The sequence below is a fragment of the Camellia sinensis genome, chromosome 11 (assembly GCF_055761805.1).
Source record: "Camellia sinensis isolate YWXY chromosome 11, ASM5576180v1, whole genome shotgun sequence".
In the NCBI taxonomy this organism is placed as follows: domain Eukaryota; kingdom Viridiplantae; phylum Streptophyta; class Magnoliopsida; order Ericales; family Theaceae; genus Camellia; species Camellia sinensis.
In genome coordinates, this window is record NC_138971.1 from 145596771 (window position 1) to 145623473 (window position 26703).

General features: G+C 35.0%; 3 protein-coding genes and 1 long non-coding RNA gene across 6 annotated transcripts; 1 reads left to right on the forward strand and 3 right to left on the reverse strand.

The window, feature by feature from the left end:
- Positions 1-350: 350 nt before the first annotated feature.
- On the forward strand, positions 351-12211 carry VPS25 (E2F/DP family winged-helix DNA-binding domain-containing protein). Of its 2 annotated transcripts, none has more exons than XM_082895845.1 (7): positions 351-486; positions 813-913; positions 1239-1378; positions 9919-9972; positions 10079-10167; positions 10278-10353; positions 11695-12211. In XM_082895845.1, the coding sequence occupies exons 2-7, from the start codon at positions 855-857 to the stop codon at positions 11814-11816; spliced, it is 540 nt and encodes a 179-aa protein (XP_082751971.1). In that variant the 5' UTR covers positions 351-486; positions 813-854; the 3' UTR covers positions 11817-12211. The 2 variants fall into 2 exon arrangements, with proteins under 2 accessions (XP_082751971.1, XP_082751972.1); XM_082895846.1 differs by having other exon boundaries at positions 485-702.
- A 624-nt stretch (positions 12212-12835) lies between these two features.
- On the reverse strand, positions 12836-18021 carry LOC114273664 (protein AE7-like). 2 transcript variants are annotated; one of them, XM_082895847.1, is made up of 6 exons: positions 17634-18021; positions 15755-15913; positions 14724-14827; positions 14529-14628; positions 13736-13781; positions 12836-13221 (listed from the first exon to the last, which is right to left on the reverse strand). In XM_082895847.1, exons 2-6 carry the CDS (start codon positions 15878-15880, stop codon positions 13121-13123), a joined length of 477 nt encoding a protein of 158 aa, XP_082751973.1. In that variant the 5' UTR covers positions 15881-15913; positions 17634-18021; the 3' UTR covers positions 12836-13120. The 2 variants fall into 2 exon arrangements, with proteins under 2 accessions (XP_082751973.1, XP_082751974.1); XM_082895848.1 differs by having other exon boundaries at positions 15755-15936; positions 17634-17705.
- LOC145802939 (uncharacterized) lies at positions 15127-15620 on the reverse strand. Its single transcript, XR_014344765.1, has 2 exons — positions 15489-15620; positions 15127-15244 (listed from the first exon to the last, which is right to left on the reverse strand). It is a non-coding gene; the product is annotated as an uncharacterized LOC145802939 (long non-coding RNA).
- A 1966-nt stretch (positions 18022-19987) lies between the features above and the next one.
- Positions 19988-23653, reverse strand: LOC145802937 (putative LRR receptor-like serine/threonine-protein kinase At3g47570). Its single transcript, XM_082895844.1, has 2 exons — positions 20874-23653; positions 19988-20567 (listed from the first exon to the last, which is right to left on the reverse strand). Exon 1 carries the CDS (start codon positions 22348-22350, stop codon positions 20929-20931), a length of 1422 nt encoding a protein of 473 aa, XP_082751970.1. The 5' UTR covers positions 22351-23653; the 3' UTR covers positions 19988-20567; positions 20874-20928.
- Between the last annotated feature and the right edge of the window lie 3050 nt (positions 23654-26703).

Below are 26703 nucleotides of genomic sequence, written 5' to 3' on the forward strand. Positions count from 1 at the left end.
AAAATTAACGAAAAATATTAAAATATTCTTATATATAAGTAATCTAAGTAGTATAAATTATTTGTTTGAGAGGTTAAATGTACTAAACTTCTTTGATTTACTCATTTAAAAGTTAAAAATAAGCATTTAACCTTTCATTTCTGACAGAAATTTTATACTTGTTAGTTATCAAGTTGAAGGAAATGTTTAACGATACATTTCATTTAAAGGTTAAAAATGAGCATTTAACTTTTTATTTCTGACATATTTTATACTTGTTAGTTATAAAGTTGAAGGAAATATTTAACAATATATTTTAGTTCACAAATTACAATATTACGCAATTACTGTTAAATAAGGAGTAATTTGCACATCAATTGAAGTACAAGGGCTAAAATTTGCCATATTCGCTATTGAACTCAAGTCGTCAACGAGGGTTCGGTACATTTGTTTCGTTACGGGTCTCTCTCTATCTCTACACTGATTCACACTGGCTGTTGTCAATTGGTGAGTTTTCTCGCGATCGATCTCAATCTCTATGCTGTTAAAAAAAAAAAAAAAAAAACTCAATCTCTATGATTTGTATACCCGGTTTCGACAATTTTTTTTTCTTTACCTTGTGTATTTAGGGTTTGATTTGTAAGTCATGTATTGATCATTTGTTTGATTATGGAAGAGATATTGAATCAAGAAGTGATGAAATAGGGAATTGGAAATGGTTTTGTATGGACTTTGATTTTGAATATTTTGATTATTTTGATGATGATTGGTGTTGCTATTTCTTTGTTTTCTGAATTCTGTCTTTTCTTTTTTTTTCCCCTCCTATTAAACAGATTCAATTCTAGGCAATTCACAAAGAAAGAAGTGGGTGAGAGATGCAGAAATTGGGTGATTTCAAGTTGCCCCAATTCTTCAATTACCCGCCGTACTTCACGTAATTGTTTGCTCTCTTTTGCCTTGATTAGCCATTGATCTTTTGCTTTGACATACATTCTCCGTATATATATATATATATGGCTTAACAACTTAGTAAAGAACAGAAGAAATGCTAAAGTACCAATTTAGGGTTAAATGTAGTGCATTTTGATGTAAAAACCGGTTTGTTTTCCTTCATTTTGTCTGAACGCGTGCACCTGTAGTTTGATATGTCTTTTGCATCTATACTTCATTGGTACTTATAAATACAAATAATTATAATATCTTGTGTACTCATTTATAATTTGATATTCATTTGCATGCTTTTTTCTGCGTTTGTCTAGCTTGCAGCCAGTTAAGGACACCCGGGAGAAGCAGATGCAACTTTGGAAGGAACTGATACTTGATTACTGTAGAAATCAAAAGATTTTTATAATTGAACCGGAAAAAGAATTTCCTCTGTTTTCAAACCCTGCAATTGAAAGTAAGCTCTATCTTTTCATTACTTCCTCTTTTGTCATCTTACCTACTTACTTTCTACAAAAATCTCATGTTTCTAATCATTCTCTAAAAGCATTTTAGTGCTTTGTTGTGACCACGATGTTTAGAAGGCCACTATGCGAGGGATTTCAATGCATTGGAAACGGTAAAATTGGGATTTTTCTTGGACACTAGTAGCTATTACGGCCCGTGTGCAGTAGGAATGTTATTTTGGCCTTGTTTGGGAACCCAAGTTTGAGGCTAAAATAGCCTCAAACACTAAAAAAGCCAAATAGCCTCAAATAGTACCATAAACAATGATTGATATTAAAAAAAACAAAACAAAAACAAAAATGCAGCTCGGCAGTGGGGGCAGCTACACTGTCACGTTGACAGTGTAGTGACAGCCTACCACTGTCTCTTTGTCAGGCTGTCCCATTGTTGGTAAATGACAATTTTGTCCCTTTAGACTAATTTTGGAAAAAGTGAGGTTAGGGACAAATTTGTCATTTCAGCCTCAAACATCAATTCAAACAAATTTTTTAATGCAATAATCCACCAAAAAATTGAACCCAACTTCCCAAACATAAAAACTAAAATAGTTTATTAAAATAGCGAAAAAGTCAAAAAAGTAGCCACTTCCCAAACATGGCCTTTAGTGTGAGGAGGTTGAATCAATGTGCAAAATTTTGCTCTTTAATCAACAGTGCATGCACTTAAAACCTAGTGAGTGTATTTAAAGTACGTAAGTGTTGATATGTTCATTGATATCAACATGCTGGCATTGTTCAGTATTATTAGGGTTTATCAAACTGATTTAATTTATTATTATTATTATTTTTGTTGTTGGAATGGTAATCTATAGTCCCTAAAAAATGGCCAGTAGTTTCTTCAGTTGGATGTTCTAACTCCGCAATGAAATATGCTACTGAATGATCTTCATTTGTCTAGTGAGAGGATGCTTTCTGAAGTTTGGTCCTTTACTTTTCCAGCAAAGATAATCTTTTGATTGGCAATCATGATCGATTAGCATATCACGTGTATTTGACCTATTAAGACTTCTTCAAGGCCTAAACTTATGCCCCATGAAGCCTGGAATTCTGTTACTCTTGGCCTGAAGAGTGACCTTATGCATATACATAACTACATTACGGTTTTTGTTTATGTATCATCACATTTTACTTGATTTTATGATTTCATCCATGTGCTATTGATGTAACAGAGGGCCTTTCTTTTCTTTCTTTCTTTGTTTCTTCTTCTTTTTCTTCTTCTTTTTGTGTGTGTGTGTGTGTGGCTGTCATATTGTGATAGTTTAGGCTATTTCTAGAACAGCCAACCAATGTAATCCTTAGATCTCTCTTGAACTGTAGCTTTCCAGTTTTGCCCTTTCTTTGTTGATACTATCATATAGGGTCGGTGTTACGTTCTTCTTAAAGCCGTGTCAATAATTTTATTTCCCATAAAGCAACTACTTTAGTTTGAGAATATTGAAGACCTTTAAATCATAGAGTGTATATTAGAAATTTTGCACTTGCATAAACAATTTAAATTTAAGCAGGAGAGGAAGATGTGGTTTGAGAAGAAACTGTGAATAGGCATTTATAGGAGGGACAATAATATAAGTGTGTAAGACTCTATAAAGGAAGAGGAAGGCGTGATTTGAGAAGAAACCGTGAACAGGTAATTATAGAAGAGACAATTAATAATAGAGAAGTGAGGATAACTACACAGAATTTTAGATGATGACAATTATTTTTATCTTCAATGAATGTGTGCATATATAGGAAATTTGAATCTTTTCCTATTAGTTGGCACACACCCCATGTGTGCTTCCACTTCTAGTAATTAGTAGTTGTTTGTTTGAGGGTAAGGGATATAAAGCCTTGTGCATTCATGATCCACCTTTGGCAGAGATCAGTGGAAAAAATTAACTGCATTTACTACTCGTTTTATTATTATTGTTATTATTTTAAGATTCTATTTACTAGTTAAATGGCAAGATTTGTTGGGAGAAAGGTTCTGAAAAGCGGTTGCGGTCGCCGTAACAGTAACGGTGGCAGTGGCGCGGTTGCGGTTGCTGGGTGTAAAGGTCGTAACGTGACGGTAACGGTGGCGGTGGCGGTGGCGGTGGCGTGGTTGTGGTTGCTGGGTGTAAAGGTCGTAACGTGACGGTTGTGGTAACCGGAATCGTGAATTTTTTTATTTTTCGTACAATTTGAAAAAAACTTACCGATATGTATATTTTTTTCCATGATCATATTTATTGGGTTTAAAATAAATATTGATCAAATTTTGTAAATTTTTAAGTATGATCAAATATATTTCATATTTTTAAATTACTATAAACTGAGTTTTTTACATTATTTTAATAATTAATAGCTTTATATTGTACAAAAAATCAATCACTAACTATTATATATAAGATAAACAATGACAAAAGTAAGAGAATAAATAAGAGCCTAAATATATATATATATATATTTTAACCAAGCCAAATAGATAATGATCACACTATGAGAATATATCATGCATTGTGTGTATATATGACATTGTATATATTAGGAATTAGGTGTAAATTAGGCATATAGACGTATTTCCTTTTTCAATCTTTCCTTGTTCAGCCATAGCTTAGGGCTATATAAACTGATGACTAGTTTGTAACATGTACAAGTTGAACATACAAATCATTCAGAAATACTTACATGGTATCAGCGCTTGGTTTGAAACCCTAGCTTTCTGATTCAAAACCTTAGCCGTAGTGGGTTTGCTTCTTCTGGTTCATCTTTGTATTCGAAACCCTCTGCCTCTCGGTCACTATTCAATCGCGACCCCATCTGCTGCATCTTTCTCTGTGGTTCGACTCTGGTTAATCGATTTCTACCTCATACAAAACCCTCTGCCTCTCGGTCTCTGTTCAATCGCGACCCCATCTGCTGCGTCTCTCTCTCTCTAGTTCGACTCTGGTCGATCGATAGTCCTACTTTCGCGAGCCCTAGCATTGTCGTCGTCGTCTTCTCCGTCAGTATTTGCTGACCACAGTATCTCTCCCTTTCAGTTGCTTCGCGATTGATTTGCGTTGGTATCTTTGTATTGGTTGTCTATATTGATAACAAGTCTGCTTATTACTCTTTTACCCAAGGTTCTTTGGAAATTATAATTTGATCCCCAAAGTTTCTTGGTTCTTTTGCTTCATCATGTTGGATGATAAAATTCAGGCTATTAGCTATAGGCTCACTGGTGCCAATTATGGTTATTGGTCCACTGTTATGAAGAATTTTCTTATGGGTAAAAAAAAATGGGGTTATGTGTCTGGGTCTATACCGTGTCCTTTGGATCCAAAACAGGACAATTATCTGGTTGCTTATGACACATGGGATTGTGACAATGCCCAAATTCTGACTTGGTTTCATAATTCTGTGGAAGATTGCATTGGAATGATGTTCTCCAGATATCCTACTGCCAAAGAGGAGTGGGAGTACTTATTTGGCATCTATCAGCAGTCCAACTTCGCCAAACGGTATGAGTTGGAGTCTGCTATTCAGAATGCTCGTCAGCGGGACAAATCTATTCAGGATTTTTATATTGAGATGACGGGTCTCTGGGATCAGCTTGCTCTTATGGAACCTCCTCGTCTTACAGCCCTTGATGCTTATGTGCAGTTAAGGGAGGAGGGTCGTTTGGTGCAATTCTTAATGGCTCTCTCTCCTCAGTACGAGGCTATCTGTGGTGGCATCCTTCACCGTTCTCCTCTCCCTTCTGTGGATGCTATTGTTCGTGAGCTTCTTTCCGAAGAAACACGTCTCAAGACAACTAGTAAGACCGTGTCTCCTTCAGTCTTCTTAGCACAGCCACCCCTATTGGCACCTCCATCTGCTTCTCTACCTCAGTCTTCTGCCAAGCCCAAAAAGGGGCCCTTAGCATCAGATGAGTGTACCTTTTGCCATCAAAAGGGTCATTGGAAGTACAACTGTCCCAAGAAGAGCCGTCAGTCTGTTCAGCCGTCTCAGCCACAGTTCCGAGATCCTGCTTCGAGTACTTTTTGCCCTCCTGCTGCTTATACTACATCTACTCTGGCTTCTGATTCTGACTTGGCTTCCTCAAGTGCCTAGATTGCCCAGCTTCAGCAGATCTTGTCTACCTCTCAGTTATCTTCATCTGCCTCCGCTCTCACCTCTCTTCATTCAGGTTTGCTTGGGTCCTCTTCAGGTATTCCTTCCTCTGTTTGGCGTTTTGATTCTGGTGCCTCTCATCATATGACTCCTTACCTTTCCTTACTCCAAAACTGTATCCCACCTCCCTTCCCTATTACTATTAATACTGCTCGTGGGTCTGGTATGTCTGTCCTATCTGTTAGGTTTGTTTTACCCTCTGCCATGTCCGCTATTACTATTCCCTCTATTCTTTATGTTCCTCAACTGTCTGTTAGCTTGCTTTCTATCGGTCAGCTTGATGTTTCTGGTTTTGATGTTATCTTTTTTTCTTCTGTTTGTTGTGTGCAGGATTGGGTGTCCAAGAAGTAGATTGGGACCGGCTGTGGAATTGGAGATCTCTATGTGGTGGAAAGTCTGTATCTTCCTCTGTTTACCTCTCTCGTTGCACTTTCATCTTTTCAGTTAGATTCTCAGTCGAGTCAGTTTTATTTATGGCATTCTCGCTTAGGTCATTTGTCTGTTGACCGCTTGCGGTCTTTAGCTCAGTCAGGATTGTTAGGAAAAGTTTCTCCTAGTCAAATTAATGAGTGTCGAGGATGTAAACTTGCTAAAATGACAGTTTTACCTTTTAATAACAGTACTTCTATTTCTGCTTTCCCTTTTTCTCTTGTCCATACTGATGTCTGGGGACCTTCTCTTATTCTCACTAAAGGGGGTTCTACGTACTATGTGTAATTTGTTAATGATTGTACCCGCTATACTTGGGTTTATCTTATGGCTTATAAATCTGACTTCTACCAGATATATCGTACATTTTAGTCTATGATCACTGCACAGTTTGGGGGCACAATTAAAATACTTCGGTCTGACTTGGGTAGGGAATACTTTAAAATTGAATTCTGTGAGTATTTGGCCAAATTGGGCACCATTCACCAAACCTCTTGTACTGATACCCCTGCCCAAAATGGTCGTGTTAAGCATGAACACCGTCATCTTCTTGAGACAGCTCGATCTCTCCTTCTCTCTGCCTTTGTTCCGGCACCATTATGGGGTGAGGTAGTTCTTACCGCTGCTTTTCTCCTTAATCGCATGCCGACTCTCCTACTCTCCGGTCAATCCCCTTATCAGGCTCTGTATTCCCAACCTCCTAATTATTCCTTCTTGCGTGTCTTTGGGTCTGCTTGTTTTGTCCTCCTTCCCCGTAAAGATCGGACCAAACTCAGTGCCCGGTCTATCTTGTGTGTCTTTTTGGGCTATAGTCTTACTCAGAAAGGTTATCGCTGTTACGACCCTGTATCTCGTCGCCTCTATGTCTCCTGTCATGTTGCCTTTCTCAAACGTCTGTCTGACGTTCAGCTTCCCCCTCTCACTGCTCTCATTTCCAAAGAGGATTTGGTTCACATTGACCCATTCCCTTCTGAGGTCCCATCAGATGAGTATATCGCCACTGTTCCTCCTAAGACCATTCCAATTTCTCAATCTACGTCACCTATGGCTCCTTCTTCGCCCTCGGTTGCTTCTTCTCCTCCGTTGTTGGTGTATTCTCGTCGCAAGGCTCTCCCACCACTAGTTGTCTCTACTCCTGTTGCTGCTCTTTCTGTTTCTGACGACTCTGATTCTACTGCACACTGCTATCCTCCTCGTGAGCGTCGTCCTTCAAACAGGTTGGGTTGGTCTAATACATGTTTTTCTACTTTCTATCGTACTTTTTTGTTTGGTATTCACTCTTTTTCCGAACCTTAGTCTTACAAGGAGGCCTGTCAGGATCCTCATTGGGTTCAAGCTATGGCGGATGAGTTGTTTGCTTTGCAGAAAACTCGTATGTGGGAGTTGGTTCCTTTGCCTGCTGGTAAGAATCTGGTTGGTTGTAAATGGGTCTACAAAGTCAAGACTCATTCTGATGGTTCTCTTGAGCATTACAAAGCTCGTCTGGTTGCCAAAGGTTTCTCACAGGAGTATGGTATTGATTATGAGGAGACCTTCGCTCTTATTGCCAAGATGACTACTGTCCGTACTTTGATCTCTGTCGCTGCTGTTCGTTCTTGGCCTCTTTATCAGATGGATGTTAAGAATGTGTTTTTAATGGCCATCTCATTGAAGAGGTTTACATGCATCCTTCCATTGGCCTTCACCATTCCTTTGGACAGGTTTGTCGCCTTCGGCGTGCTCTGTATGGTCTGAAGCAGTCTCCTCGTGCTTGGTATGATCGGTTTTAGACTGCTGTTACTGAGATTGGGTTTCATCCTTGTGCTCAAGACTCTGCTTTATTTCTTCTCTACACCTCAGCTGGATTTGTTGCCATATTACTGTATGTGGATGTTATGATCATCACTGGCTCTGACTCTTCTGCTATCTCTCAGGTCAAGCAGCATCTCTTTCGCACCTTTGAGATGAAGGATCTTGGTCCTTTGTGGTATTTTCTTGGTATTGAAGTTGTTTCTTTTCCAAAAGGCTATTTTCTGTTTTAGGCTAAGTATGCTAATGAGGTCATTCATTGTGTTGGTCTTACTGATACTAACGTTTTTGATACACCTACTGAGCTTAATGTGAAGCTCAACTTTACTGATGGTGTCCCACTGGATGATCCCACTTTATATCGCAAGCTTGTGGGTTGCTTAGTTTATCTGACGGTTACTCGTCCTGATCTTGCCTATGCTGTATATGTGGTTAGCCAGTTTGTTTCTGCTCCTCGCTCTCCACATTGGGCTGCATTGGTTCGGATTCTTCGCTATCTCCGAGGTACTATCTTTCAGGGCTTACTGTTGTCCTCTACTTCCTTTTTAGACTTGGTGGCCTATGCTGATTCTGATTGGGCTGGTGATGTTAATGATCGTAAGTCCATCTTTGATTTTTGTATGTTTCTTGGCGATTCCTTGCTCTCTTGAAAAAGTAAGAAACAAATTGTCGTTGCTCGCTCTACTGCCGAAGTTGAGTGCCATGCTATGGCTCATGTTACTGCTGAGCTTGTTTGGCTTTGCAGTTTTCTCTCTGATTTGGGTGTCCCACAGTCTTCTCCGACCTCTCTTTATTGTGACAACCGCAGTGCTATTCAGATTGCCCACAATACTGTCTTCCATGAACGGATGAAACACATTGAGATTGATTGTCACTTTGTCCAACAGCATCTGCAGTCTGGCTTTATTTCACTTCCTTTTGTCTCCTCGGCTTTACAACTTGCGGACTTCTTCATCAAGATTCACACTATCGCTCGGTTTTAGTTTTCTTAGCAAAGAAAATACCTTGAGTTTGAGCGGGGGTGTGAGAATATATCGTGCATTGTGTGTATATATGGCATTGTATATATTAGGAATTAGGTGTAAATTACGCATAGGCGTATTTCCTTTTTCAATCTTTCCTTGTACAGCCATAGCTTAGGGCTATATAAACTGATGGCTAGTTTGTAACATGTACAAGTTGAATATACAAATCATTCAGAAATACTTACACACACTTATTATTATTATTATTATTTTCAAACAATATATAGATAGACACACACAAACAAATGGCTGAGTGATAGCAGCTGAATAAAATAGCATAGGTCTTACAGTTTTAACAAATCAATGACATGTTTTTCATCTTTCCTCTTCTCTCTCTCTATCTCTTGCTCCTTCATCTTCTCTCTTTATCTTCCGTCTTCCCCCATTTTTAGCTTTTTTTTGTGTGTTTTTTCGAACGAAGCAGTTCGGAATCGTTACGTAACGGTGCGTAACGCACCATTACGACTGTTATGGCACCGTTACGACCGCTACGGTAGCCGCTATGGCCAACACAGTTGTGAATCTCAATCACACTGCAAAAGCGGCCATAACGGGTGGCGGTAACCACCATAACCATTACGTAATGGCGTTACGTAACGGTTGCGGCCGCTTTTTAAAACCTTGGTTGGGAGCAATAGGGGTTTAGTGGAGAAAATACCTAGCTTGTCTTTTGTTTATGACACAATCATTTTTTGTGGAGCAAACACAGAAGAGTTGAGGCATTTGTGTTATGTGATGGTTTGATTTGAGGAGGCTGTATAGGTTTTAAAGATGTTTGTGTGCCAAAATGAATTGATTCTAGTAGGAGAGGTTCAAAATGTGTAGAGGTTGGTGGATTGCTAGGGGTTTAAACTGGTCTCACTTCCTACTTATTTATTTTAATCTATCTTATTTAGATGTTGTGTAGCTAAGTTTTGATCATTTATATTTTTTATATTCTCTTGTACAGAGGTTAATCCATTTTGGCGTTTTAATGAAATATTTAACCCTGGAAACACACACACACACACACACACACACACACACACACACACTTATCCTTGCATTTTTGTTTGTTTATTGACTGAGGAAATTGATTTGTTTGCTCACTTTATTTGTTGTGGCTGAATTACAGTTTCATTCTGCTAACGCAGGGTCTCTTAGCCATGAAGCAAGGGAGGTATTTCTCTCAGCCTTGGTTTCGGAAGGTTTGCTTTTGTCCTTTACATTTTCAATTTTATTGTCTTGTTGAATTCTGATCATTCTTCTCTTGCATGTAAACTTAGGGGGTAATTTAGTTTTTTTTCTTAACAGGCCGTGCAGAATGGGTGGATAAGGGACATAGGAAATGTCTTATCCTCTGGCACCGCATTCAAGATTGGGCTGACTTGATTTTACGCTTTGTGAGTAGTGATGTCATAATAATAAGAACCTGCGCATTGGTGATGTGTGCTTGCTTTATTTATTATTTTTTTTTCTTATTATTATTATTTTTTTATACCTGTTTGATTAGGTGAAAGATAATGGCTTGGAAGACAGTGTAATGACAATTGAAGAAATTCGTTCAGGGACTGAATCCCGTGGCACAGGTAAACTATAATCCTAAAATTGCCTTGGAAATCCTTGTGCTTGCTATTGCTGTTAAGATTAATGCATAATCTGTTAATACGAGTTAAATTACAGCTGTCCAAAAAATAATTTCCAATCTTTGCTACAGTAGAAACACTGCCCTTTGGATATTGGAACTAATACATTAAGGCCCTGTATGATTAGCATGACTAATAGTGAAAGGATTAACAATTCATGAGATTAGTGTAGGATTAGTTATCCAGCTGGATTAATAAAAAACAACGCCCAATTAGTACACATAAATGTGTATTTGGGAGAGAAAAGATTGAGTACACACTTAACGTTTGGCATAATGTACAAAGTGGTGGTTTCAAGACTTGAACCCATAACCTCAAGGTTATTAGGCTAAGTCTAAATAATTCCCTCTTGTCTATGTTTATTTTGCATTATTAGTTATAGCCTAGGATTAAGAAAATTCGCCAATTTTGTTGGATTGAGTGTCCTTCAAAATCTAATCCAAATAACAAAAATTGTAACCAAACAATGGATTGTAAGTCCCATGGTTTAATAATCTCAATCCTATGTTATAATCTGCCCACTCAATTAGGCCCTAAAGAGTTTGATAGGTGAGAGCCATAACAATGCATATGTTTGAGGTCAGCCTAGCAAATTGGTCAAACAACTTCCATTTTTTACTGCCAAAATTGGCAGAGTTATTGCTAGATAATGTCAAGCTGACATCAAGTAGACTTATTGCTAGACTTATATGAAATTGTTGCATTTTGTTCTGCCTTGTATACTAGTCTCTGTGTAGCCGAAATTCAGTTCTGGGGACATACTGATTGAAACCAGCTTAAAATCAAGTGACTATAGCTGCAGTTCAGCTAAAATTTATTGATTAACACAGGTGATGTAATTTGGTCATAGTTGCCAAAGATAATGAATGAGATTGATACTTGTTATAAGATTATCTATGGTGATTGCGGGATCTAGGCAGTATTATGCATCAAGTGTACACTTTTGTTCCTTCTTGCAGGTGTTAGCATCTTGTTGATTAGATTTAATACCTCATTTTTGTGATATGATTAGAGCTTAATATTATTCTTTTTGGACATTTCCCTTAATTGGATACATGAAATCCAGAGTGAAGTTTTCTTTTCTTGAGTATATTCTGCAACTTAACTGTTACAATGCAGCATGTCAAATAAAGCTAAAAACCATTTCACTTTCTGCTTTACAAATTGTGTAGGGAAAAATATTGAAATTCTATTAATCATTCTTCGTAGGCCTTGCTAAATTCATGGAAAAAGATTTTTTTTTGGGTCCTTTAAATGTTGTACTGATCTCTCTTTCTCTCTCAGAGCTTCATGAAATCGATCGCACAGTTCTAATGCGAGCTTTGAAACTACTAGAACACAAGGGAAAGCTCACAATTTTCAAGGGAACTTCAGCTGATGATGAGGGCGTGAAATTTTCCATATAGTGCTTTCCCTGTTTCGGTTTTGGTAGTTCTTTATTTGTATATTATTCTATTGCTACAAATCGGTTGTAACTTGTAATTTAAGTTAAATGACTGCCTGATACATTCAAAATATGTGTTGTCGGTTTGATGTATTTCCTTCTTTTATTTGAATTTTTAACGGATATGATAAAGTACACATTCCTTTTCACAACAAACCATAAAAAAAAAAATCCATCATTTTATCTTTTCATGTCTGGTTAACTAGTGAAGGCAGGCCTGTGGTTATCTGAAAGGTCGGTTTTAGGACATAATGTTTCTTTATGGAAATCATGAGCTTGACCTCATCTCATGTTTGAAAATTTCAAATTTGGTGGCTTAAATGGGCAACTGTTTCTTTTAACATTATTACCATCAAATTTTATTCCTTGGCAGCTGCCACAGAAAAGAGAAGTGAACAAGATGGTTGGTGGAATCATGCTCAGATCATGGTCACCCATTATGGAATCAGGGACTACAACCCAGAAAGAATTATAAAATAGATGTGAAAACTCAAAACTGTCTAGAGACAATGAAAAACCCAATGAGAATTTGTGCTATATGAATCAACAAAAGGAAAAAACAAAAAAAAGTGTATTTGTGAGCACAGGATTCTGTCTTAAATCTCTGTCTCTCTATTTTAAAACACTCAAAGCTGTTGATCTTGTGAGAAACTGTCTTAAATCTGTGTGTCTTAAAACACTCCAAAGCTGTTGATCTTGTGAGAAACTCGATGTGCAAGAACATCCGTGTATTTTGGGGATAGATGATCCTTGGCTGTATTTTTGAAGAGTAAACTATAGTGTATGTTGGGGATAGATGATCCTTGGCTGTATTTTTGAACAGTAAACTATAGAAAATCTATTGGATGGATATGCTGTGCTGGTTTTGGAAGACAACTCTCTCAGCTAGAGCTAGCAAGTATTGGAATTGATTACAACAGTTAAGGCAAAATTTTAAAAAAATATGCAACACTGGAAAAGTTGTAAAGTTAACCAAAAGTGTAAATGGAATCGAATCATCTTTATATGAAATTTTTTAAAATTATGAATTCCAAATGTATCAACTTATCAACAAATGACTATTATTACAAGGATCAACTACTTACTAACAAATGACTATCATTTCTCACACCAATAAAATATCAGCAAACTTGCATGAAAAAACAAAGTAAACAACAATTGAATAAGGGAAAAAAGGTGTGTATTGGAAATAAAAACAAGATATGATCTTAGAAAAGCCTCATATTTCACTGAACAGCGCCTATATTGATGGTTCTCTTTCAAGCATCAAGCAAAAGTTGGAGCCAAGCATTCATCAACCATATCTACGAGGTTGGGATTTTCCAATGCGGCCGCCACGCGTTCTTTGTCATTCAGCTGTTTATTTACTGTCAACAGATAGAATCATAACAAACGTCACAATCTTTTTTTGTAAGATTTAGGATCAGAAAGTGATTGTGTGTGTTCTAAATTGATAATCACCAACTCAAATCACATTGCCTTAATTATGTTGAGTTAATGTGTTTCTCTTGTATGAGTAAATTCAGGAAACACTATCAGGAGACTGACTACTAGGTCTTTGAAATTTGAAGCTCAAAGAAAGTTTATATTTGGCTAATGATGGACTGTATAGTCTCTAAAGATTGAAGTTGAGACTGACTTTATATGTTTAGTTTACTTGTTCTACATGCTGATGATAAGTTGGTGGTGTTCCACCAAGGAGACCTGAACAGATGTCTGGGGCAAACTCAAAACAAACTCGACCTGGTGAGCTCACAGGATCAGAAGTGGGCATGAGGTGCTTGTCATACCAAAGGGATGCATAACTCAGAAGTGTGACAGGAATATCACATATGCATGAGAGAGAGAGAGAGAGAGAGAGAGAGAGAGAGAGAGAGAAACCTGCAGCTTCAGTCGCATGAGTTCCAGGCGCTACCCTGATATCCACCTGTAACAATAACAAGAAATGTCAAGAAAGAGAGACAACAAAATTAAATCAAAACCAGCAATTGTTGGATATTTCAATTGAAGTGAAGCACAAGTATACCAAATTTAATTCAGCCCCCCTCAAGAAGAAGAGTGCTTCCAGATTAAATCAAAGAAAAATGTGTGACCAGATTATAAATGTAATTAATGATATACAACCAATTATAAACAGAAAACAGTTTTTAAAACCAATTATTAGCTTGACATCTGGGGGAGAAAAAGCCAATACTTCACAAAAAAAGAACTTCAAAGTGGATTCAGCAATCATGTTTAAAAGTAACATTTCCGAAACTTCTCCATTATATCGATATTACTCATCTCAAAAGGACACCAACCTTGCTGAGATCAGTAGAAGTTCAGAACCATTGTTATAGTGAAGACCATTCCTTAATATTATCAATATAACAGGGAAATTCTCAGAACCATGGTTTAGAATTATTAACCTAGATATGCTTTATGGTCGCATTCAAATTTGAGGTAGCTACAATTTCTTAATTTCTAGTTTGGCTTAAATCTGTATCCATTTTTGACATCAGACCTGCCTAAAGAAACTATTGAAGATATGCTATTTTATCCACAATAGGATCCACTACAAACATTAACGAAACAAACCATAAATATATCAACTCCCAATGCTCTATGCTGGGACTCATACAGAAATATGTAATTTGTAAACAAAGAGATACCATGACAAATCAAAAGATCATACCTTATACTGCATAGGCAGGCTGCGCATGAGTTTCACTCGCAAGCAAAGGCCAATCACCGTTGCCATACTGCAATGTTCAACTGTTGGAGTGAATGTTACCCTGAATAAAAAAAACCATATTTAATTTAGATGACTAGAGAATGAGACCAGTATAAGAACTGAAAATTTCACCAATACAGGAGGATTTGTCTCTACCTCACACAGTTACGCTTGTCATCTACTTCAATTGCATCTTCTGATATAACTTTCAGCTCTTCCAAGGAATAGGGATGCTCAGGATCTTTTATGTCTCTAAGATGATGTAAGAATGTTAAGAGAAGTACAGAGTTTCCAAAACTACTTAGCTCCCTTGTATAATTTGCTATGAAACTATATCTGTCATACCTGGATGTTAAGAATTAGTATCTAATTTTATTCAATAAAAAAGTTCAAAATAAAACGATATGAAGAGCAAGAATAACTAGATGCCATAAAAAATATAGTTTTGCTTCCAACGAAAGATACACTTGTTTGATGAGAAGAACATGATAGTTTTGCTTCCAAGGAGAGTAGCATCTTCCATAGAAATTCTCCATTAATTCTTTGACAAATGTATAGCTTTTATTTTCTTGTGCTTGTTTTTTTCTTTGTTAAAGAGCCCTTCTTTCACCCAGTGAACATTGTAATATATTTTCCTTTTGTACTTTCCTCCTCCACTTTGACAAAATCTTCAATTCCTTAACAGAAAAAGAATTGTCATTCTTTTACTTTTTGTATATAGACACAATCAAATGTAATGCATATTGATTGCAAATGTTAGTTGCAGTGAAATAGTCACCACACATTTATTCAATTTTATATCAAATTTAAGATGCATTTCAAGATAATTTCTATAACATAATATTAATATTCAAAAGTTTCTACAGAAGTTTTATGTACTCATAAAAGTTTTGAACCACATAACAGCACGTGCTTCCTTACAATTGCTTCTGCTCCCTTTGTTATGCCTCTTAGGGCAAGAGATATGGACAAGCAGCAAAACTTCGCTGAATAGGAACTTCAACCCATGTAGTTTGATTTGATCAACATATCTAAACTACATATTCCTTTCTAATACACTTACATAAATGTGAATTTTAATTTCAACACCAAGATTTGCAAATAAACCTACGATTTATGAGATATATAACTGACAAAACACAGTGGACATGACAGAGCATCAAATGTAATAATCAAACTCAAAGGATATCAAAAATTTCTAGTTGGTCAATGGGCTCCACAGCATACTCGTCGACATCATCCGGTGCAGTTCTAGTTCGACGCTCCTTTTTTTCATAGACAATGGGATTGGCATTGATTAAACTGGAAACCATTTTCCTCAGTCAGCTTGATGTAGTTTGCAAAACCTTCACATCAAAAACATTAAAAACTATGGTCCATGCTCAAAAGCGACCTAATTGAAGCCAAAATGATATTGAATTATTGCATAAGCATTGAATACTATTGTCCCCTTGTTCATAAATCATAGGATGATGTGCAAAAGGAAACAGAATAACAATAAATCAGCAGATTACACATTCAATTCCAATTTAAATTCTTCGCGGCCTAAATCTGCTTAACAAATCGTCCTTTATTATAATACATGATCACTCACCGATACATCATTAACCCCAAATTGTAAAGAACAGCACGTTGAAGTGGGAATATCTAATGATTTCTATAATCAACTCATAGAAATGAAAATGAAGAAAGAAAGATGGGGAAATGACAAAAAGAAACCCAAAGTTTGACCCTTGTAACAAAATAAAAACCTAAGTTTTTAATTTTGTCCAATTAAACCCCAATCTTTTGATTTGTTTTCAATCTAAACCATCAGTCAATTTTCGTTAAGTAAAACTGACCGAAAAAGGATATTTTAGACATCAAACTCAATGTAAGTGTACACAAAATGTCTAAAATATCATTTTTCGTTGAGTTTAATGATTAAAATATATATTTTTTTGGTCAGTTTACTTAACGAAAAAAGACAAATTGTTTAGATTGAAAACAAATCAAAAAAGGATTTGAATTGGTAGAATTAAAAACTCAGTTTATTTTGTTACTAGGGTCAAATCCTATGTTTTTTTTTTTGCAATTTCCCCAAGAAAATCACTTTGACTTATTCGACTAGACAGGAAAGGTCTGTCCCTTCTCCATTGGAAGAAAGTAGATGATCACGTAGGGTGCATGAACCAAAGAAAGGGAATACTCAGCTTGAGAGATTGAATTCTGCAAGTTTGAGAGTCTGCGCATTGGAGGAGGACAGAGAGAAGACTAATTCCTTAATATCTTATTCTGCTCATTTTTTATATAGATCTTTAGTTAGCTTTTTAGGGAATTCTTTAGGATAAGCCTATTTTCATAAGAAAAAGACAATACCATTAACTGGTTTCATCCTCACTTTTGGTTCCCTCGTCCATTACCAAGGTTTCATTCATTATTTTCAACCCATATATGTGATGTTTATATATTTTCCCAAATTGACAGCTCAACTGCTGAAATTTTTTATTTCTTTTCTAAACAATCCTTTGTCAAATGTAATTATTAACGGTATAAATATTTTTCCTACACATGTTAGTAAACAACTACAACATCAATTGTTTCAAGAGATTGAAATAGTGTACCCAAGTGCAGAAACTAGGGTTAAAAAATGTAAATCTTAATCATGGTTAAATATGTCAATTTGGGGGTGTTTTAAAACATTTATTATTAGAATAACAAAATTATATTGCCAATACACCCCTACCTGAACATAACAGATCAAATTATAAACTAAAACAACCTCCAAATCAAAGAACATGCCTTCAAACCACAAAAATCAAATATAGGGTCTCACATACATACATATACACATATATAACTTACAAATCTACAAGAAAATACACACATGCGTGTATACATATACATGTGTGCTTGTTTACATATTGGATTATCGAATGACAATGATTATCTCCAAGATTCTGGGAACTTATATAGCTTTTTACGTGAAAATTAACATATGAAAGTTCACTTTTAGAGCTCAGATATAAATTACAAGTACATATATATACATATATAAAATACATATAGGTGGGTACAGATTTATACCTTTCGATGTGAGAGAACAGAGCACTGTAGAGAGAGAGAGAACCGCCTAATTGAGGAAGAAACAAGGGACACAGGCCTAAAAAAACAAACAGAAGGTATGTTTATGAAACATAAACCCTCAATACCTATTCCATTTTCAATTTATATTTATAAAAATTTAAAAAATTATCATAAAAGATTGTTTGATAATTTTTTAAATTTATAAATAATTATCTCAGTTTATAATTTTAAAAAAAAAACATAGACTCAAAAAATGAGTTTACGTTTTTAGTTTTTAATTTTTTTTTAATTAATTTTTTTTTAATTTTTTTCAAATAATTTTTTTAATTAATTTTTTTTTCAAATAATTTTTTTTTCAATTAACTTTTTTTTCAAATATTTTTTCCCAATTAATTTTTTTTTTCAATTATTTTTTTTTCAATTAATTTTTTTTCCAATTAATTTTTTTAATTATTTTTTTTCAATTATAATGTGTGATTGTCATAAATAAAAAATATAAATATAAAATATTTTAGGCCTGAACAAATATATTTTTTAGTTTATATTGTTAAATTTTTTAAAACATTTTATTCAAACCAAACGCGTTTATAATTTATGTTTTTCTAAAAATAAACAAAAACTAATTTATAAAATTTTTATAAACATAAACAAAAAACGTAAACGTTACCAAACGTTACCGAAATATTTATAAAAAATAGACACCCGAATATCATATTTACCTTGTTGTCCATGAAACTTGGCGGGTAAATTATCAATAAATTCAAATAGTTAAATTTAATTCTCAATAAATCGTATTGAAAATAAAATCCACTAAAATCAATAATTTTTTGTATATGTTATTAAAAATTGACAATTAGTGTCTTTTTTTTGTCATGATTTTTATAAATTGTTATTAAAACTTATAATTAGTGACATTTTTCTGTGACAAAATTTTTAAACTATAACTGAAAGTTAAAAATTAGTGACTTTTTTTGTGATGATTTTTTGAACTGTTGTTAAAACTTAAAATTAGTGACATTTTTTGTGACAATTTTAAACTGCTGCTAAAAATTAACAATTAGTAACATTTTTTTTAATAGTGTTTGATGAAAAATGTCATTAATTCTCACAGAATCAATTGGACAATAAATCTACTTATTAGGATCTACACGTAATTATCCAGATTTGACGTCAGTATCAATTAACATTAGAGCACCTGATCTTGTCAGTTTTTGAAATGATATTATATGATTAATAAAAAATAAAAATCATATTATTAATAAATTCATATCAATCAAATATGTAATTTTGCAGAATAGATTTGTTATTGCTACAAATGAATTTATCAATTTTTTTACTTGTAGATTCTAAACACATGTAAGTAACTGATTTAAAAAAATTGATGAATTAGTTTGTACCTCCATTTTTTTTGTTTGGGAAAATTACCACACCGTGGTTGCTTGACAAAATTATTACAAATTCATGAATTTTTTTTTGTAGTTTTAATTATTAATATTTATATACATTATCGCTAATTTATAATTAATTTTTAAAATACCCACGGAATTGCTATTTCCTTTTTTTTGTTTGCACAAACACCAAACACAAATAGAGAAATAAAATAAATTAATGAAACTATATTTAATATATCATCTATCTATCTATCTATACTATTAGTATAGACAAGAATTTTGGTGTCCTGCAGCTTTACTCTCCTCATGCCATGCGATGTGACAATATTTTTTATTTTTTAAAAAAAAGTTAAACAAAGAGATGGACAAGGCTTGAACCCATAACCATGGGTTTAAGTACGAGGACTCATACCACTTAAGCTAAGTACACATTATAATATTAATTTCATTATTATTTTTTTTTATTCCTACTTATTTAAATTGCACACACATCGTGTGTGCCACCCACTAATTAAAAATAGATATACAATTATGTTTACATTGAGCTAGGACTCCAAATAAATCCTAATCCCGTCTGAGTGGTCTATTAGTTTAGTTCCAATTTTTATGTATTTATGTCTAAAGATAGATCGATCTCAGATCTTGTTGTAGGGATGAATGAAGCCAAATTTGCATGCCACCAGTGACCTTGGTCTTTCTATTTGTAAATTTTTGTTTTCCTCATAATAGGACCATACATTGGACTTAGTTTTAGTTGTGTCACTATTACCATGACAACATTAGGCCAGAACTGGGTGGAAATAATTTCTGATGAGAGTGAAACAAATTTTTTTTTTCTTCTTCTTCTTCTCCTCCTCCTTCTTCTTCTTCTCTCTCTCTGTGTGTATGCCCTTTTAGCTCTTACAATACCCATTTTTCTTTTGGGTTAATAATAGAACTATGTGAGGGTAGAAAACAAAAATATAGAAATGAAAAAAATGAGATGCAGAAGGCATATATAACATAGAGCAATCATAACTAGTTATGAATGTTGGTGACAATACCAGTTATAAATTTAGAAAACAAAGGGGGGAGGGAGATTTCTACAACACAAAATTAATTAAGCTACACATGTGGGGCTTTATAGTTAAGCATCATTCCTTGTTCTGTCATGATGCCCTTTCCCCCCTAACCCCGCAGAAATACATTTCTAATCTTGTGCAATTCCATAAGAACATCTTTAGCATTCATTCTCTCACTTGGTAGTTCAACAGAACATGCAACTCCAATTTGAAGGACTTGTACAAGGCAATTTTCTAGCTTAGAAATGTTGGTCGTACTACTTTGCCTGCTCCTACTTGGCTCCTCTTCCGTTTCCAATATGATATGGGGATCAACGGTTTGCATTACTTGCTCCGGATGACACATTTTTATGTAGCTATGGAGATTTACATTACTCGTAAAAATGTTATTAGTTGGTCTTTTTCCTGTGAACATTTCTAGTAGTAACACTCCATAGCTATACATATCACCTTGTGTGGATACCTCTCCACGTATACCATACCTGCAATATGAAACAATGAAAGAAGTGCCCAATTTTTTTAATTTTGGTTTGATATTTGAACTAGTCAATTGTATATGTTGGGATGGCACAAGTATATGACAAGTGTTGATTTAGTTTGCTGTGGTAGCAAAACACACAACATGGTAAAGCGAAGGGGAATCATCTATATCGTCACTGATATGTGACTAGATTTCTATGTAAACTCGTACTTGGTTTCTAGTTTGCCACAAAGGAACATTAATAAATAAACTAAATAACATTTGTTGACCAATTTCAATGCAAAGAACAATAAATATAAACAATTACCTGGGCAACATAGCCAATTGTTCCTCTGATCCCAATTGAACTTGATTGTTGATAATTAGATATTCTGGTGGTTGCTAAAAAAAATCTTGGCCAAGCCAAAATCACTAACATGGGCGCACAAATCACCATCAATAAGAATATTACTTGACTTCAAATCACAATGAATGAAAGTCATTTCACAATGGTTGTGAAGATAATCCATAGCAGAGGCCACATCAATGGCAATGTTTAGCCTTTGAACAAAGTTCAATTTCTTAGGTTCCTGTTGTTTTAAAAGACTTGAGTGTAACCAGCTCTCTAAACTCCCATTTTCCATGAACTCGAAGACCAATGCCTTAAAATCATTGCCTCTAAAATCAATGGTTGAGCAAGATGTGATTATCTTGACAAGATTTCGGTGGCGAATGTTCTTCAGTGCTTCACATTCAGCTAAGAAACTCTTGTTTGCTCCATGCTCATGAAGGTTGAGTACCTTCACAGTGACAATTTGTTCACTAGAGTTGAGAAAACCTTTATAAACAGAACCATATCCTCCCTTGCCTATTAAGTTGGCTGCGGAGAACCCATGGGTTGCTTGAAAAAGTTCTCTATAAGAGAGTTGTAAAAATTGATTTTGGAAGGCCAAAGTTGAAGAGGCTTGTTGTCTGGACATTTTTGTTCGATAAAGAATAGCTAAAAAGCACACTAATAATAAAACAACACCGAGAGTGGCTACTAGAGCTATTAATCCAGGGGTAAATGTTCGTTTCCTTTCCTTTAAGACTTTTGTTGGACATGCTGGCAATTGCAATGCTTTAATTCCTCCACAAAGGTTGTTATTTCCAACAATTGAGAAGGCACTAATATTTTTGAAAACTCCTCCATTTGGAACTTCACTATCAAACATATCGAAAGAAAGATTGAGATTTTGAAGGAAAGGTAATTCAGCTAGGAACCTTGGAATTTGTCCAGACAAGTTATTGTGAGAAACATCTAGGATCTGAAGACCTTTTAGTTGTTTGAAGGATGTCGGAATAGTACTTTCGAAATGGTTACCCTTCATGTAGAGGAATTCTAAAACTTGACAACTACCAAGAGTGACAGGGATTTCTCCAGATAGTTTGTTTTCTGATACATTTAGTTTTCCCAGATTTCTCAAGTTATCCACTTCTAGTGGTAGCAGACCTGTTAAGTAATTTTGATTTAAGAAGATAATAATGAGGGAAGAAATACCAAAAATTTGTTGAGGTATAGTTCTAGTGAGGTGATTGGATCCAAGGTTAATTCCAAGTAGATTGGAACAATTGCCCAAAGAAATAGGTATACTTCCCCCTACCATATTATCTTGTGAGGAAAGAATAGAAAGCTGAGTAAGGTTTCCAATAGAGGAATGAATCTCTCCAGAGATGTTATTCATACCAAGCAATAATTTTCCTAAATTGGAGAGTTTTCCAATGGAATTGGGAAAACTGCCGACGAGGAGGTTGTTCTGAAGCATGAACGTAAGCAAATTTACAAGGTTTCCAATCCCAAGAGGTATGCTTCCAGTTAAATAGTTGTCGTCTATAGTGAACCATGTGATGTTGGTGGAGAGATTTCAAATGGAATGGAACGGGGCAAGAAACCTTTGAAACTATTTGAAGCCAAATTCAACACTTCTAGATTGGAGCACTTGGATAAAGAAGTGATAAAAGTCGTCAATTCATCGCCCCTGCTTTCTCCTTCTCCTAGGTTATTGCTGAAACAAATTAACCTTTGCAGCTTATGAAGGTTTCCCAAATTCATTGGTAGGGGCCGGGTAAAAGAATTCGTGCTAATGTCAATTTGAAAGAGTCCTGAAGCATTAGCTAGTGAGGAGGAAATAGGCCCATAGGATTGGTTGCTAGCAACATAAAACCCTTGCAGTTTTGGAAGGGTCAAACCCAAACCGGGGGGAACCCTTCCTTGCAATGGGTTGCGAGATACAGTAATGAAAGTGATGGATGATATCCTATAAAGCAAAGTAGGAACCATACCAGACAAATTGTTAAAAGACAAGGAAAGATGCTCCAAGTTTGAAAGTTGAGCAAGTTGGGAGGGAATGTTTCCCACTAGATTATTGTGCGATAGAGAAAGTTTATGAAGAGTTGAAAGGTTTCCAAGTGAAAGTGGGATAGTTCCAAAGAGATAATTTTTAGCAAAATTCAATTCCAAGAGATTAGGCAAAGAACCCAACTCCATAGGAATTTTACCCTCAAGATAGTTATTAATCATATTGATGACTCTCGTGTTTGAGCAATGAGTCAAATTTGTGGGAAATTCACCTTGGAAAGAGTTATTAAACAGCCCAAGATATTGCAAACGAAACAACTTGCCAATTTCTGGGGGGACGTTGCTATGAAAATTGTTGTTATGGAGATCAATACTCCGAAGGGAGGTGAGGTTCCAATGTGAAGCGATACAGAACCCGCCAATCCTAGAGATGACAGGTTTAGGACAGTGACATGCGGATGTTGATGACTACATGTGACCCCTTGCCAATGGCAGAAGTTGACAGAGTGGTTCCATGAGCTTAAGGCACCAAGAGGATCTACAGGTATAAGATTCTTGATTGCAAGCAGGGCCTGATGGTCTTTCTCATTTGTGGGGATGAAACTAGGGGTGCCCAAGGGAGTGGCAATCAATCCAAGAGAGTTCATGAAAAAGAAAATGAAACAAAGTATACACGTGTTTAGTAGCCAACTGAGAAAAGTGTTTGTTTGCTCCATTTGGTGTCAAAATAAAATATGATTGGGGATGGAGCTGATGAGCTAGGTAGGCATGTATTTATATATATAGTGATACACACACATATATATAGTGAGTTTTTGGACTACAAACGGAATATAATGAGTACAATTAATCAGTAATTACAACATAAATTACAATTATCTATATATAGATACTACAATAAATTTAGATTTTAAAGATAAAAATTTATGAATAAAATCACTTTTTAAGGACTAGATATTTTAGTACCGAAAAGTTTCCTTTTTTCTTTCTTTTTGTTTCATGAAGTGTTTTTTTTTTATCCCAACACAGCTTAAAATCTAGTGACCCTATGGCTGTTATGAGTAGAAATTCCCATCAACTTTGAATTTTTGTGTGATGGAAATTTAACTCTTAACAAGTTTTTTTTTTTTGGCAGCAGAGAAATTACAAGAACAAAACTAACATTCCCCAAACAAAATTGCTAGAGAAGATGCAGCTGATCATGGAGGGAATATGATTATCGAAATTCCGATCCGGATTCTACGATCTCAATCGGGCCAAACGATTCGGATCACACTAGAATCTTAAATTTAGTAGGATTTTAAAGTCACTACAATCCTAGTCATAAAATGATGTAGAAATCACATACGATTCCCATTCTACTTCGATCCCAATCCTACCAATTTTTTTGTTACTATTTATTTCTTATATATATGTGCATATCTAATTTGACTATAAACTCATTTTTCAAATGTCTTCTCTAATTTATGTTAACATAGATACATTATATTAAAATTTTCAATTTTCTTTGATCTTTTTAAAATTATGTAACAAAGTTTATCATTATCGATAATTTTTCATTTTATTTTGCATTAAAAGTAAGATCTTACGATTCTCGATCCGATTCTTCGATCCGATCCATTAATCCCTCCCAACCATCTTACCTGGAATCTCGATTTTAACAACCTCGGGAGGGAAGCATGGGCACCCAGAGTGCCATTGTGTTTGCTGACCTTGGGTTCCATGAGAAGACAAAAGCCCCTCGAGCAGCCATACTCAATGTCACAAAAGATTGCCCCACCCCACATTCCCAAAGGAGAACTGTCTCAGCCATATTCTAGCAGTTGAGCACTAGAATCTGAACCACAATTAAGTATTGAAAAATGTTATGAATCTCAGTATCTTGAATGAGAGTTATGTGAACGAGATAAAATTTATATAGCATGGAGTCTATGTATGAGAATAAATTTGAATAATAAGATGACAATTTTATATAATTTTAAGAATTTAATTTTACAATGAGAAAATATTATTTAAGTAGAAATTTCATAAAATAGTCTCAATTTGATGAAAAAATTAATAGATTTATTTATTAATGTTACAAAGTTTTTCACTAATATGCAATTGTTATTTTCAATTCCCACTAATGTTGACAGCACACGGATTCTGGTTCTGGCTATTGCCGTGGGTTGAAAGGTTGACTTGACGTGGGCCTGTAGAAAGTAAGGGTGAGTAGCGGATATATCGATCCGTCCAAACCGACTAAATCAAACCGATCCGTCGCATTTTGAACGTATGCATGATGACGAGCAGACTGTTGTAGATTGATTTTTTCCAATCCGCCTAGTTTTGGACGGATGACGGATTTGAGATTCATTTGGCCGCAACTGAACTGCCAAACCGCCGAGCACCCCTAATAATTTGTAAGATTTTGTATTTTCAATTTGTGTATATATTATACTTGTGTTTTCAATTGAAAAAAAGTTTACATATTCTGTTGAATATATTATGTTGAAAAAGAGTTTTCAACTGAAATATATTTTTTGAATTGAAAAAAATAAATGTATTATTTATATATATATATATTTTAGTTTTTAAATCTAACTCTAAAAATAATAAATACAAAGATTATTTATGTTGGTTGGTTTTTGTTTTCAAAAATAGATATAGATGTAAACATAAATTTCAGAACATAAACCTTACACTTTGGATCATTTACCATGTGTATTATCAAGAAATCAAGACAAAATGACATACCTGAATCCATCGATGAACGGTTAAACGGAAGCGTCTGATTGTCAATAAAACCTTGATATTGACTATGTTATTGCCTTCTAATCCTTTCCCCTTTGGTGCCTTATGTTTCTCCTTGAGAGGATTTAGAAAAACAAAACAGTGTTCTTATTTTTCACCTTAGGAAGGAATAGGGACCATAACCTTTTAAAGGTTGTAATTGGTTTTCATAACTGAAAGATAATGAAAACCAATAAATTAACCATTATTGGTTTTAAAACTGAAAGGTAATGAAAACCAATTTTAACCAATATGTTTTAATTTCTATTTCTGCCCCTCATAGAAATAGAAATTATACAACTAGTATCTACACATTAGGTCCATAACACATATACCCTTAAGCCTATTAACTAAATTGAATCACTTAAATTGTAGGCTTTTTATAAATGATAACACCACATTTAATTATGTGGTCCCATTGAGACATTATCTAACAATCTCCCACTGGACCACATATGTATCCTGAAAAATGTGCTTAACTTTAGTGAGCTCAGAAATTTGTTATCATAACTTGAGGGTATCCAAACAATCTTGTCCATTAACTATATTAATATAGGATCAAAGCGGTCTTCGTTACATCAATCGTAACTCGACCCACCAATGGTCACGTATACAAATATAGCTAAATGACATAGATCAATCATGGATGCGTAGCATGGAAATTACATGTGATGTGATCCATACATGCCTATGTCCAACTGGTCCTACTTAACTTTATTGAAATCAATACTTCACAATACGTAACAGAGCGTAATAAACTGAATATTTCATTTCTGCAGAAATTAATCTAATTACATAAATAAAACTCAAGGCTGACATAAAGCAGTAATATAAATACAAACTCCCACTAAACCAGAATGTTCTCAAATAGAACAACACCCATATGAGTAGTGTGCTCATGAAAGACCTTGGGTGGTAGTTTCTTCGTAAGTGGATCCGCTATCATGGAGTTTGTCCCAATGTGCTCTATGGAAATCTGTCCACTCTGCACTCTTTCTTTTACAACTAGGAACTTGATATCAATATGCTTTGATTTTGTCGAGCTCCT